The sequence below is a fragment of the Equus asinus genome, chromosome 12, assembly GCF_041296235.1.
Source record: "Equus asinus isolate D_3611 breed Donkey chromosome 12, EquAss-T2T_v2, whole genome shotgun sequence".
Classification (NCBI taxonomy): domain Eukaryota; kingdom Metazoa; phylum Chordata; class Mammalia; order Perissodactyla; family Equidae; genus Equus; species Equus asinus.
The window spans coordinates 29,499,744-29,514,172 of record NC_091801.1 but is presented as its reverse complement, the minus strand read 5'-3'; the positions used below and the strand labels follow the sequence as shown (position 1 = coordinate 29,514,172).

At 59.0% G+C, this 14,429-nt stretch overlaps 2 protein-coding genes across 3 annotated transcripts in view; both read right to left on the bottom strand.

The window, feature by feature from the left end:
- Window positions 1–12,315, bottom strand: LOC123275868 (ral guanine nucleotide dissociation stimulator-like). Of its 2 annotated transcripts, none has more exons than XM_044744168.2 (14): window positions 9,824–12,315; window positions 9,268–9,384; window positions 8,212–8,402; window positions 6,637–6,749; window positions 6,142–6,503; window positions 5,149–5,364; window positions 4,686–4,789; window positions 4,123–4,189; window positions 2,539–2,592; window positions 2,046–2,120; window positions 1,449–1,481; window positions 962–1,083; window positions 652–755; window positions 1–327 (listed from the first exon to the last, which is right to left on the bottom strand). In XM_044744168.2, the coding sequence occupies exons 1-14, from the start codon at window positions 9,956–9,958 to the stop codon at window positions 170–172; spliced, it is 1,851 nt and encodes a 616-aa protein (XP_044600103.2). In that variant the 5' UTR covers window positions 9,959–12,315; the 3' UTR covers window positions 1–169. The 2 variants fall into 2 exon arrangements, with proteins under 2 accessions (XP_044600103.2, XP_070337377.1); XM_070481276.1 differs by having other exon boundaries at window positions 962–1,047; window positions 9,824–11,056.
- Window positions 12,300–14,429, bottom strand: part of LOC123275873 (uncharacterized) — a 39,145-nt gene continuing 37,015 nt past the window's right edge. The window contains exon 5 of the mRNA XM_070481278.1: window positions 12,300–14,323. The gene's annotated coding sequence lies outside the window, so the exon portion shown is untranslated. The remainder of the gene's footprint in view (window positions 14,324–14,429) is intronic.

The window sequence follows — 14,429 nt, the reverse complement described above, 5'->3', positions numbered from 1 at the left end:
TGGAACAGAAACAGGATTTTAACATCAGATTCAAAACTAGCACTAACTATTAACACGAAAGAAATACGGCCCCTTTCCAAGTGGTAAACAGGCGCTGGGGTGGAGATGCCAGGCCTGTGGGGTGGGGTCGTCCCCTCCCTCTTGGGCTCCAGGGGTCCCAGGAAAAGGCTTAGAATGTTCTTCTCCCCATCAGCATGGGAGGAGTCGGCCTGGGGCCCCGCGTGTTTCCCAGCTGTGTCCCCGCCGCTGAAGAGCAGGCTGCACTCGAGCTGTTGGAAGGACCGGGATCTGCCACTGTTGCTGGGTTCTGCGTCAGGGGTCTGGTGACTGAAGAGAAGACACTGATGATTGGGGGGTCACACCAGTATCCCAGCCCAACACCTCAGCCCCACTGCATTCTGCTCCAAACCTTGTCCTGAGTGCTCAGTCAACACTACCCCATTGTCCCTGACATGGGAGCTGGCATTTCGCTTCACCCATTTCACAGAAGAGGAAGCTGAGTCCCACAAAGGTCAAGGGAATTGTCCCTCACAGGCCTGGTCAGCAGTGGAGCTGGGATCCCCGTGCCGGCTGTCCATCTCCCTAGGCCCGTGCTTAGCCCGAAGCTTTCCGGAGCCCCTGGCTTCAGTCCCTGCCTGTCTGGACACTCACCGAGCCCTGAGCTGAGAGATGCGCGGTTCTTCTTGGGCAGGAAAAACCGGCGCATCTTGCCGGCCCTCTCCTGTGGGGGCTCCAGGTGGCAGGACAGGCTGTAGCTAAAGGACAGAGTGGACTTTTCAGCTACCGGGAGCCACACCTCAGGTGACCCTCCCAGAGACGGCCAGCAGTTGGAGTCCCAGGGCCCCACGGGGGACCATGCGACAAGCCCCGGGACTGACCCGGAAGCCACGGGCACGGGCTCCCTGGAGCTGGCCATCAGAGAGAGTCCGCCTTGCCCTCACCAACTCCTGCCCCGCCTCACCTCTCATCCTCGCTGAGGGGCTCCATGGCCTCGAACCAGGCCCCAAATCGCTCCTCAGCCTCAATGTGGTAAAGATGGACTGCCTCCTGGAGCAGGAAGATCTGCTGGGTGACTTTGAATTCCTGGGAGAAAGGACATGATGCAGACGGGGCCTGGGTGGGGGACCGTGCTGGGGACTCAGACAGGTGAGAAGAGGGTCAAGGAGCTGGTCTGGGGTCTTGGCCCACATGGGAACCCTCCTTCCCTCCAATTCCGTGCAGGACTTGCTCGTTCTCACAGTTGGCTTGAAATAGCTCCTCCTGCAGGAAGGTGTCCTTGGTGCCAGCCCCTTCCCCCACGCACCAATGGGACGGCTTTCCCAGCTCTGGGTGCCGAACTCTCCCAAGAAAAGCAAGGCCCAAGGCATCGGGCCAGAGAAGGTCTTCCCCGGAGGAGTCTCTGATTGCCACAGCCCCACCCTCCGCACGGGGAGGCCACAGCTGCTCACCTCACTCCTTTTCTCGTAATTGATCTCATTTCCCTGGAAGGCAGAGAGCCAAAGTCCATGAGCAACAGCCCCCTTAGCCCATAGCTAGCCCCCGTCTCCACCCTTTCTCAGGTTGCACTACCAGCAGGGTCGACCAGGGAGCAGGCGCTACCAGAAACAGGAATGGGTCCCGGGCAAGACTCTGAGCTCCAGAGCAAGGAGGCCACGGGGCTATGGCTCAGGGACATTCTAAGACAGCCCTCTCTGACAGACAGACAGACTGAGGCCTCAGGCAGGAAGGGATGCTCAGCCACTCGTGTGCTTCCTGCCTTGGAGGGGCCTGGCTTCACTCCCTGCAGGGGCGGGGCCTGAGGGAGAGGCTGAGTCCAGCTCAGACACACCCTCCAGCAGCTCCGCAGTCAGGCAGCCTGGACTGGCGGCTCACCTGGATCCTATATTCACTCATCACTAAGATGGGCATGACACCCAGCTCCCGGGGTGGCTGTGAGGCCCTCACGAGAGGACTCTGCCAAGGGTTGTGAGCTCAGGCCTCAGTGCAAGTCTCTCCTCCCAAATCTCCGAATCCTGATCCCCAGCCCCACCTCCAGGCTCACTCACCTCCAGGTAATCCTCCATGTTGGTGTCCAGCAGCAGCAGGTAATTGAGGAATGTGCCAAGGAAGGGGACGAGCCCCTGTGCCAGCGGGGTGGAGATGGTGATGAGATCCCGCTCTCAGGAGCCGTCAAAGACCTCTCCTCCACTCCTCACCCCAGCCTCCTGCCCAGCCCAAGCTGCCCACCTAGGCGGCCTCCCCCCAGTTTCCTCCTCTTCTCTCCTCCAGGAACCCCAAACTCCTCCAGGCACCTCCCAGCAGCCGGCTCTGGCTAAACCCAGGGTACGGGGTCCCCACCCCTCCCTGTCCCAAATCCGTTGTGCGCCCATCCGTTCCAGGCCTCCTCCTGGTCACTTCCAATGCAGGCATTTCAGGTCTGTGGCACCAGGAGCAGGGCTGGAGGAGAAAGGCTCCCTCTCTGCTGGTAGAGACCTCCGGCTAGGAAGGGGAGTCCCCTCTCCTGCAACTCCTGGGCCCCTCCTCCACAGGCACCCTTACCTTCTGGGCACCTATGGGGCCCGTCTCCAGGCTGGTCAACATAGAGGTCGCCTCCTGCCAGGGTGTTGACAGGGCCAGTGAGCCGATGCTCCCCTCCAAGTGTCCTCCCAGACCCCTCCCAGATCGGGGACCCTGGACATGTGGCCCCAGTCACCTGGTGCCCCTGCGGCTCCCACCTCCAGGGTGCTCTGATTCCAGAGCCATCCCAGCTCCAACACTCACTCCTGTGTGACCTTGGGCCTGCCCAGGCCTCCCTGAACCTGTTACCTCGTCTGGAAGGTTTGACGAACTCTGTCTGCCTCCCACAGTCTCCTGAGGCCCAAGCGTCATCTGACCGTCATCACTGCTCTCCGCTCAAGCCTGCCTTTGGAGCCAGGTCCAAGCTCCCCACATTCCTCCCCACCCTTGATCCTCGTCACCCACTGTGAGGCCTGCACCACGGCTCATCTCCCTCTGGCTCCCAGATGAGGAGACCAAGGCCCACACAGGGGCAGGGACTTGCTCATGGGGCCCCAGAGGAGAGGCTGCTCCCCCTCCCAGCCACAGGCCCTGTCTCCTCTGCCTTCACACCACCCTCTGCCCAGCCGCTGACCACAGTGCTGTCCTCGGGACTCTCAGGCTGTGTTCGGGCCCCCAGCTGGGCCGAGCCATGGATGGAGGGAGATGAGGTGTCTCAGGAGGCCTGGTCAAGTGGCTTCTGCCAGCCCCAACCCCCAGGAGTCTCTGATCCCAGGCCGAGGCCAAGGCCTTGCTAAAGCCCTCAGCTCCCTAGGATCCCCTCAGGGAGTTCCCCTGCACAGAATTCTTTCTTCATCCGCTCAGGATGGGGACCCCGAATGCCACGTCTGACTAGCAGGGGAGGGGGCGACCAGGGCACTGCGGGGTGGCATTTCCTTTCTGTTTTACGAGGAAACTTCTGACGTCTGGGCGGGAAGGATCCCTGAAGAAGCCATCAGTTCCCTGGGCACTTGCCCTTGCCCTCCGGGGCACATGTCATCGCCAACAAGGACCTGGGTGAGCATCCCACTGGGACTGTCTGCAGCGCCCACTTTAGGGGCCAGAGTGGGGAGTCACAGAGGGGACACAGATCTGTCCCAGGTCCAGTGTCCGTCCCAAGGCTGGGAAGCCCCTGAGTGCCCCCGGCCCGTGGGATCCGGCAGTGCCCATCCCTCAGGCAGGCAGGGTGCCCCTCTTGCGAGGCACAGTGAAGACAGAAGGAGCAGTGGGGCCCTGGCTTCCTGAGCACAGACTGGGCTGACTTCGGAAGAAAGGAAGCCCGCCCACTCGCTCCAGCCAGTGGCCAGGAGGAAGATGCAGGGCAGCTGATGGAGCAGCATGGAAGCCAGACACCGGCACCTTCTGCCAGGTCCTCAGCCTCCTGGAACAGTCCAGCCCGCACCATTCTATCCCATGCCCCTGGCCTCCTGTCCCAAACTGCCCCCACCTGCCCATGGAGCTAGCACATCCCTCTTCCTGTCCATCTTTTCCTGACCAACTTCACGTGACAGGAGAACCAAAGCTCATCCTGCCGGGTCCCCTCCCCTCTCGCTCCCCCTCCTTCCAGATGTGCAGCCTCCGTCTTACCTTCACCAGCTGCCTCCTGCTCACCCACTGGTCTTTGATGAACCTCTTCAACTTTCGAGAGCTCTTCCTGAGGGGAGAGGAAAGAAGGAAAGAAAACCCGGGGCGGTTGAAGGCGAAATGCCTTTTGTTGAGAACCCGGAAGGTTCAAAGGGCCTGGGGCCTGGACGAGGGTTTTCCCTGGGTTCTTCGGAGCTCTGAGGTCACCGTGGGACTCGGGTGGAGGCTCTCCTGCGGTCACCTGGGGCCTCCATTCCCACTCCGACTGAGCACATTGTTTCTAACAGTGTTGGTTGCTGATGAGGGCTCCGTTGCTGCGAAGTACACCCTTGGAAATCTCCAGTGTGGCTCAATCCAGGATGTGCCAAGGGGGGAACCTGACTCCTGAAGCAGAACCACTGCCTAGGGTCTCAGAGAGTCTCAGAGACCCGAGAAAGGAGGCCAGTCCCCATCCCTAGGGTCCGCTGCCTCCCAGATGGTCCTAGCTGAATGAGGGGTCCATGGCAGTCGTACGGGGGATGTCTGGTCCGCCCTGGTGGTGCTTGGATGGAGCACGGCCTACCCACCTGGCAACTCGTCCCCATGTCTTTTGCAGACGGCTGATGGAGGGGCTCTGCAGAGCAGACACGATGGCACGCAGGGACGCATAATTGCCAAGGACTCGGCACTCCTGAGGAAGGGAAGGGAATGAGCTGCGACGGCGGGCTGGAGCCCTGCCTCCTCTGGCTTGTGTCCCCTCATGGGCTTCTGCTGTCCTGGATGAGGCAGATGCCCAGGGAAGCCAGGGAGGGCACACCTGGGAGCTGATGAGTAACGCTCGCGGGCAGGAAGATTTTAGCTCAACCCAGGGCGGGAAGGGAGCTTCCCACCACTGGGACCAGCACTCAAGGTCAGCAGGCCCTTGGCAGCAAGGGGCCTAGGACTTTGCCGAGGCCCAGACCACCGACTTCAAGGCTGAAAGCTGCGAGAGGAGAAGGGGCAGTCCCCCTGACTCCAGGGAGGGGCTCCCTGGGCCCTGCCACTACTGACCTTGGCCACCTGAATCCACAGCTCGACGACTCTGGCCCTGTCCTGGGCCGTCATGCTGAGGTCCCCAAGGCACGTCGTGATGACGCAGCGGGACACGTGAAGAAACTGGTTGATAGTGGCCCCAACGGTGGGAGCCAGGTACTCCTTGCTCCCATTGGGCCGCTGGCACCACACAAAACCCAGGCAGTGGCGGGGCTCCACCTTCTTGAACAGCTCCTGGGGAGGATGGGGACTGTCACCTGACCCTGCCACACCCGAGCTCAGAGTCTGCAGGCCCCCGCAGCCCCAGGCAGGAGGCACTGGTCAGCTGCAGCTCAGGAACCTGAGGAGGTGGCCTGAAGCTTCTGGGAGTCTCTGGGTTTTGTCTGTGTCCGCTGAGGCCGCCCAGCGCAGGATGACCGAGGACCCAATAGGCGCGGGGAAGAGAAGTCCCATTAGCTCGCAGCCCAGTCTTGCTTCCCCCAAGCACCAGAACACGGCTCACACCTGCCCATCTCAAGGGGCATCTTCCACCCGTTCCCATCACCCCCTGGTCCCACTCCCCTTTCAGATGCACATTCCCCCGAGGCAGCAACAACCGTGGGCTTTGTTTGCCTGTCTTCCATGTAGGTAAGGACGCACTAGGTGTCTAATAAGTACGGAGGCTGTTGAGGCCTCCTGGGCCGATGGGTGAGTGACCCAGGACTTGGCAGCACTCCAGTGAGCTTCCCTCCCCCACCAGAGGGCTATTCTCTGCCCCGCTTCCTCTCTGTTCGACCTCCTCCATCTGCACAGCCACTCTGCCCAGCAGGTGCCCTTAGTGTGCTCTCTACTGTCCATGTGGGGACAGCAAGACTTGGGGGCCAGAAGGTGGCCCAGGTCACCCGGTGGGTAAGTGGGGGAGCTGTGACTTGCACCCACATCGTTGGATTGCGGCTGAGGGAACAGGAGGTCTGGGGCAGCTGATGGCCCACCAAGGCGGGCCCCGCCTAGCCCAAGAGCCCCGCTGCTCACCGCATCCATCCGCGTCAGCTGCTCGGCCACCAGCTTCGGAGGGAAGTCCAGCAGCTTAGGCCTCTCCTCTCTCAGCTCGGCGCTCACTTCTGCGGTGACTTCGGCAGCTGGAGGCAGAGTTCGTCCAAAAGTCAATGGCGCATCTTGCTCCAGCTCAGAAGCTGGCACTGGGGCTGAAGCTGATGGCCCTCGCTCCGGCCCTGGAGAGGCCGATGGAGGTGAGGCTGCTGGAGGTGAGGCTGCCGGTGGTGAGGCTGCCTCCAGCTCCGGCGCGGACGGTGGAACTACAGCTGGAGCTGCCTCTGGCCCCGGAGCTGGCCCTTGCTCTGGCTCTAGAGCCGGCAGGAGCTCTGGAACTGGCGCTGCAGCAGGAGAAAGAGAAAGTTTCACCTACGTACCCGACTTTACAAGACAGGAGAGACTCCGCTGTCTTGAAGGGAACCCCAGCCCATGGACCCCACCGCAGACAGTCTTCCCAGACTGCAGTCCCCTCACCTTCCAGCTCTGCCCTCCTGGGCCCCAGATGTTGCAGCTGGACCTGGGGAAGGTAGGCAGGGCCTCCCAGGTGCGACCCAGGCCAGATGACACGCGGAGAGGCCAGCCGCATCCTGAAAGAGGGAAAGGGCGTGGGCTCCCAGAAATCCTGCATTGGGTCCAGCCAGGTTCCCACCATAGAAGACGTGGTACTGGGCGGAAGCAGTTGGGCCACAGAGCCAGAGGCCTGGCCGTCACTTCCACACTGTCCTCCCAAGGCACCCTGCTTTGGGTCTGGGCCCTGGGCCTGCCCCTTTCCACCAGGGGGGAATCCCACCCCGGCGCTGACTCCTGTGTGGCCATCCTGGCAGTGGCAGGCCTGCTCATCCAGCAGGTGGAACACGGGGTTTGTGTGAGTCTCTTCTTCCCACTGCCACTCTTCTCGAAAAGAGCCTGGACACAGTCCAGCCCAGCCCTCCACGCCCTTGTGCAGGTGGACTGAGGACTGAGGCCGATGTGTGAGCGGCTCGCTGACACCCCTCCTCTTCTGGGCCTGCTGGTGGTGGTCAGAAGGGGTGGATATGGAGAAGGGGAAGCGGAGGGAGGCGGGACTGTGGTGGGGATGGGTCGCTAGGGAACAGCTCAAGCCAGCCTCCCCTCTGGTTCCCAGGGGCTCTGGGACCCCACCCACAGCTCTCTTTCACTCCTGTCCCCTTGGAGTAGAAGCCATCAGACCTCAGCCCTCCCAGAGGAATCAAAAGATGAGTGAGATCAGACTTGTGCCGGGCCCGCCCCAGCCACAGTCCTCTGTCCTCTTGTTCTCCCCCAGCCCTGTTCTGTGGAGACAGGAGGCCCTCGTCTGGCACTCAAAGAACACTCAGGTCTTTAGTTGGCGCTGGGGTCCATCATGCATGAGAACGTGGGAAGAGGCCTCCAGTCGTAAAGGAGCATAGGAGGGCATCCCCTGGGACAGGCGGGGGATAGGATCTGTGGATGATATGGTGTGTGACTATCTGAGTCTCAGGCTGCTGGGGGGGGGGGGGGGGGTCCAGGGGCTGTGTCTGCTTCATTCACTGCGTTGTGCCAAGTGTCTCTAAAGCTCCTGCATGTCACAGGTGCTTAATATACGGTGTTCTCGAATGAACTCCAACCAGAAGCATCCCCGGTAGCTGAGTGGGCCTGGGGCCCCTCCGCGGCCCCGGAGACCCCTCCTTGGCTACTCCAAGGACCCTCCCCACGACCAGCTGGATGGAATCCCACACTCCCTGCCAGAGTGCTTTCCGTGTGCCTTTGCAAACTCAGAAAGGCCCCATCCCAGCGATGGGGGAGCAGACTGCTCTTCATCGGGGAGAGGGAAAGAATAACCAGGAACAACCACGGCACGTCTCTCAGCCCCTTCTGTAGAGCCAGGCCCCAGGGAAGCACCTGCCGTGGCTCATCCCATTCGTGCCCACCAGAACCCGATGAAGTTTATCCTCTCCCACTCCACTTTGCAGAGGAGCAATCGAAGCTCAGAGAGATGGAGGGCCGTTTCCAAGACACACAGCTGGCAGGGGGCAGAGTCACCACTGTGCTGAGGAGGGGCTGGGCACTCACGTAGCAAGTAGGTGGTCCAGGACCCCGTGGGAGGTGAGGACAGCCGCGCAGTCGAACATGATGGTGGTGACGTTGGCCATGTTTCGAGGCGCCAAGGCTGCTCCCATGGACTGCGGCAGCCTCTCCAGCAGGCCTGCCTGGAGGGCCCGCATCCTGCAGGCCTCATTCCGCTGCCCGAGTGACTCTCCGCGCTGGGTGAGATGAGGAAGGACACAGAGGCACCAGCACCAGCGTGAACCTCCAGGAAGTCAAGGTCTGGAGGTCCCCCAGGAACTGTGAGCCCCTCAGGGATGTGTGCAGAGGAGGGACAGGATTGCCCACAGCCAACCGGTTTCCAGGCTTGAAAAGTCCAATTTGAGTTTGGGCGGGGGAAGGATTATACGATGAGTTCCTCAGGACACTTGGCTGGCTTGGCAAGGACAGACCGCCCCGCACCAAAGCGTGCAGTAAGAGCACTGACCAGCGAATCCAACACAAACATCCCCATTCTAGAGATGAGAGGATGGAAGCTTCGGGCTGCCAAGTGGCTGCTCAGGGTCCTGTGGGTCGGAACTGAGAACCGCCCTAAGCCAGGGCTGCAGGACTCCCCCGCTCCCCCACCTGAGGCTTCATGTGCTCCTGACATGACGGGAAATGTCTGGGGGGAACCTCAGCCCTCCCCAGTCGGGAGACAGTGCACAGGCAGACAGACGCTGTGAGGATCTGGCTGACTACAAGAAAGGACGCTGGTTTTTCTTTCTTTGACACGAAAGGGAGGTTTGAGACCCTCGTTACAGAGGTCTCAGATTCAGAAAATGGCAAATTTCAAAGATGCCCCTGGCCGAGTGTGAAGCGCAAACATCAGTGTTTTGTCTACTCCGCCTAGGGTTAGGAAAGAGCGACTTCCCACCCTCCTAGGTAGCTGGGTGAGGAGGCGTGGAAGTCCAGATGCCTTTGGGACTGGGCCCTTGGGACACTCCAGTGGGAAAGCCCTGGGCGGGTCCAGGGGAGCGCTCCGGATTTGAATCTGGATTGTGGACACACCCCGGTGATCTCAGGGCCCCGGGTGTCACTCACTCTCCCCTCAGTCCAGCCCCGGGCAAGGTCGGTGGTCTGCTGCACTTGCTCCCTGTCCAGGGAGATGGAGCCGTAGGACCCATGCGCCAGCTCCTGGACCATCTCCTGGGTGGAGCTCTGCAAAGACAGCGTCCGGTGGCCACGGCGGCAGGTAGCAGGGGCCTGCGTGCACTTGCCCACAGGGGGAAAACTCTCCCGCACACCGAGCACAGACAGAGGGGCATCCGCATAGACCTCCAGACAGGCAGCGAATGAGATGACACCTCATGGGCTTGGGATTCACCTACGCGTAGGGCAGCTTGGCCCCCAGCACTCACCTTCCATCCTGCCAGCCACCACCTGGGGATATGAACACGACATACCGCCAGGCTTCCAAGCCCTAACCGTCTGCTCCCGTCCAGGGTAGCTCCACGCTCATCCCTGCCTTCCGTCACTCCATGCCCGCCAACACACACACACAATAAGGGTCAAGGGGTGTGGGGCTGCCCGCATGGGAGGGTGGGATCACACTTGTGGCCTGACCCGGAGTGGCCCGCCCTGGGCTGCCTTCTGTTACCTGAGGGTTCCTTCTTCCGAACGGCCCGAGGTCTTGGAGGTGCGGTCTCAGCCAATGTCGACAGCGATGGAAAAGACTGTCATTCTTGGCTTTCTGTGCGCCAGAGCCTCGCAAAGAGGGGATACATGAACACATCCTCCTGTGTCGAGTGTCTCTGGTCAAATGGGCTATGTGTACAAAATGGCTGCCTGGTGACCAGAGTTCTAAGTTCTGTTGGGGTCGGTCGCCAAGGAAGTGAGGTCATGTCTCCAAGGTTCCAGGATGGGGGGGCCCTTCCCTCCATCAGACCCACCCAAAGCCCCCTCGGGGCTGTTGACCGCTCACCCTCCTTGCCCGTGTCATCTCCCGAGCTGTACAGAAAGTTCCATCACAGCCCTCCCCACAGCTCCTTGGGATCGGAACCAGCGCCCCAGCTTTGAAGAGAGAGCGCCCAGTTCGGATCTCCTTTTTCCTAGCAGTTCTGTGTCCTGGAAAAGCCACTGTGCCTCTCAGGGCCTCCCCAGTCTCCCAACCTGCACGATGGGATGGCGCTAGAAACACATTCCTAGGGACGTCTTCGGGTGGACATGTGATAGCGCCTCCCATATCTGGGAGGTGGTGCCGCCTGGGTCTGGACCCCGAAATTAGAGGTGGAAGAATTACAAGAAGGGGTGGATGCAGTCGGGAATACCTCTCCAAACAGGCCTGGATTCCAGCCGTGTGATTTGGGAAAAGTCACTGCCCCTTGGGGGCTCATTGTCAGGTCTGCACCTTCAAGGGTTGGAAGTTCGAGGAAATTCAGATATTGTCATTCACTAGCATTCAACCTTTCCCAGTCTCCTGTTGGCCTTAGAACCAGACCCAAGCGCCTCATTGTCGGCCTATGTGGTGGGCAGCCTCCACCAAGGCTCCCAGCGCTCCCTCCCTCCTGCTGTGCACATCCTTGTGGAACCACTACATCCTGAGTAACTGGTTTCTGAGCGATAGAATACAGCCCAGCTGATGGAATGTCACATCCCAGTTTTAATTACAAAAACTCTGTCACTTCCCTCTTGCTTGCTTTCCTGAGTTCCCTCCCTTTATCTCCCCCTCTGTTTCCATCTCTTGAGCGCTCTCTCTGTCACATTTCTGGAAATGAGATAGCAAGTGGCGATGATTTCAGTTGCCCTATGTAGAGGCCAAGGGAGGAGAGATCTGAGGGAGTGCCCAGCCAACAGTCACGTGGAAACTCAGACTCTCAGTCCCAATGACTCCTGACACCACCCGTGTGAGTGACTTGGGAGCAAATCCTCCCCTAGTCTAGCCTCAGTTGAGACTGAAGGTCCTGCTTCACGGAGACCTGGAGACAGGCTCCCAGCTAAGCCGTGCCCAATGCCTAGACCACGGAAACCGGGAGAAGTTCAATATTCGTACTTCAGAGGTGCAACTTTTGGGAGCAATGTTGTGAGAGAGAAACCCAAATGAACGCAGACTACCGGGTTCCCTGATCTGGCCCTGTTAACCGCCGCCCCTGCCGCAGCTCCTGTTGCTTCTCAGGCTCCCTCCAGCCGCCTGGGCAGCTTTCTGACCTCCTCTGCTCACGCTCACTTCTGCCCCAGAGTCTCTGCACCAACAGCGCCTTTCCCCCTGACTCCCTGTTCCTGGACCTACGCAGGCGTGGCTCAGTCTTGTCCTTCTGGTCACAGCCTAGGTCACTTCAGTGAGGCCTTTCAGAGTCTCCCAGGCACAGTCTCTGCCACCACACATCTCACACCTGGAAGCGTCTTCAACTGTTTCCTCCTCCTTGCTCCCATTTGGATAAAGCGAGCCCAGGACGAGGGGCTGTCTGCTTTGGCTGAAGGAGACATAATTCCTTCTGGTTGCCCCCGGCACACGGCTGTCTCCTCCAGGCTGAGTTTTTCCCACCACCAGTCCATCGGGAAGGCACACTAGCCTTCCCTCTCTCCCGTGGGGCTGGTGTCCCAGGAACACGGTGAGCCGTCCTCTCTCCCTGTCATGCAGCACCAGCCCCTCACCCCACGGCCAGAGAACTAGCACCCAGTCTGAAACTCCACCAGATCCTGAATTCAGTTACTGCTGAGACCCTCCCATCCATTTGGGGATTCCCTGGTACCTCCTGAGGACGTCTTTCCCTGAGACCCCACTCCCAGCCTGCCCTTGCTTATTCCAGTAACAATGGCCTTTCCTCAGAGCCCTCCCAGTCTGGAGAAGAAATGTGTTGAAAGGTTCTCTGTGTTAATTTTCAGGGCCAGGGGATATTGGTAGAAGGAATTTGGGTGTTTCTGTGCAGTAGTTCCCAGGAAGAAGATTCAGCCCTAAAAAGAAATGAACTTCTGACACATGGTACAACATGGATGAACCTTGCCAACCTTACGCTCAGTGAAATAAACGCAACCCAGAAAGACACCTGTGATACGGTTCCCCTTACATGACGTGCCGAGCACAGGCAAATTCATCGAGATGGAAGGAAGAATAGAAGTTCACAGGGGCTGGAGCTGAGGGTCATGGGGAGGCAGTGTTTAATGGGGACAGAGTTTCTGTTTGAGATGATGAAAAGTCTTGGAAATGAACACGGTGATGGTTGCACAGTATTGTGAGTGCATTTGATGCCACTGAATTGTCCGCGGAAAAATGGTTCAAATGGCCAAGTCTAGGTTATGCATACTTTGTCACAATCAAAAGGCACTTAAAAATGGAGCGGGGGGTCAAGATGCAGGTTCTGGGGCCCTCAAGTCAGCGTGTGGGCCAGGTAGGTGTCCAGGGTCTGAGATCTTGGACCCTGGTGAGGCTCTGGAGCGGTCCTGATTGATGCTAGTTTACAAGTTCAAAGTACCAGGATTGGAACAATTTCACCGATTGGGGGATAAGAAAGGAAACAACTGCGTTCAGTCCCATCCAACGTGGAAGAGACCTTTTTCTTAACGGGAAGCAAATGTCAGTCCTTCAAGGAAGTCACTTCTCAACGTCTCTACCCCTCCCCAACCCCACCCGCTACTCCCAGAAAGACGCCGCAGTGCAGAGCTCGGGTACCGTGGTTGTGGCCTCATCCGTGAGTCATGTTTGGGGTCAGATCCCCTGTTTTCCTTCCCCAGCCGTGTGACCCTGGGCGTGTCACTCAACAAGACTGAACCTCCATTTCTTCAACCATAAAATGGGGAGAATCATCCTTGTAGGGAAATTATGAAGGTCACAAGACTTTCTCAGAGGAGGTAGCACATGGCAGAGGCATTATGCTGAGAGCCGCGCCCCACAGGTCACACGTTTTCTGATTCTGTTGATACGACCTCCTCAAAACAACAGCATTATAAAGATGGAGAACAGATGAGTGAAGGCCAGGGGCTGGCCGGGCAGATGTGACTATGAAAGAGCAGCACGAGGGAGGGCTTGTGGGGATGGGACAGTTCTGTGTGTGGATTGCAGTGGTGGTGGCAGAAATCTGCCTGTGTCATAAAATGGCATAGAACCACGCGCGCGCGCAAACACACACACGCACCCCAGGGAGCTCATGTCAAACTAGCGACCTCAGAAGTCTGCGGTCTGTGGGTTTAACACTGTCAATTCATGTCCTGGTCGTGCCACTGTACTAGAGTCCCGCAAGATGTTAACCCCCGGCAGAAGCTGGTGGAAGGGTCCAAGGCACTCTGTCCTATTTTTGTTGCAACTTCATGTGCTTTCATATTTATTCAAAGGGAAAAGTTAACAGTGAAAGACACAACAGGACACAGCCTGGCATGTAGTAAGTGGCAAACAACACGGTTCTCGGTGACAATTCTTTGCGATTGTAATTGCATGTTCATTTCCAGTCTCTCTCGAGACACAGTGACCTTGGTGAGGGACGGACACACCTCACTAACGTCGTCTGCCCTCTGCCCAGCACAGAGCACGCGCCCACTCAATATTTGTCCACTAAATCCCCCGTGGTTCCTGCGCCAGGTGTTCTTACGTCCATGTTCACTGACCCTCCACGACAACCTTAGGCAGTGTTATTCTTCGTGCTTGGCAGGTGAGGAAACTGAGGCACAGAGAGGGAAAGTAAATTGTTCCAGGTCAACACACTGGACCGATGAGGAGGTGCCATGCCCTGCTCTGGAGGAGAGCATAGGCTGTCCATGGCAGCTCCAGGGTCCCTCACGGCGGCTCCTCTCTGCGACTGCCAGGTCCTAACTTTGAGGCCAAATAGCTTGACTTCCTAGAGGGAGCTGGAGAGAGAAGTCACCTACCTGTGGCGCTGGGGAGGTCGGTGGCACCAGTGGGTTCTGTGGGAGGAGCATGGAGGTCACAGCAGCTGAGGAGAAATGGTCTGGAGTGAGACCGGGGACTCCGAGGGGGGCATGGAGGCCACCGCGTGCATCTTTCCTATCCAGCCTGAGCCACTGATTGCGGGTCCTCTGGCTTCTTCTCCCGTGGGTGCCCTGGGATGAGGAGATCAGTTGCTCTCCCTAAGGGGCCTGCAGCACACGGTCATCAGAGCCCTGAGGACTCACCGCGGGGAGTGAGGGCTGAGGTCCGATGTGTAACCTGCTGTGAGAAAAGGAGACAGAATTGGCATGCAAGAGGGGCACGAATGTCCAAGATACAGCCCGAGGACCACCAGCCCCACCCACAACTGACACTTCCAGTCTACACG

Coding starts and splice junctions, on each gene's coding strand:
- LOC123275868 (XM_044744168.2), bottom strand. CDS start 9,958: ATGTGTTCATGTATCCCCTCTTTGCGAGGCTCTGGCGCACAGAAAGCC. Junction 2,593..4,122: donor GCAGGAGGCAGCTGGTGAAG/GTAAGACGGAGG, acceptor ACACCCTGGCAG/GAGGCGACCTCTATGTTGAC. Junction 756..961: donor CCCCTCAGCGAGGATGAGAG/GTGAGGCGGGGC, acceptor TCTGTCCTTTAG/CTACAGCCTGTCCTGCCACC.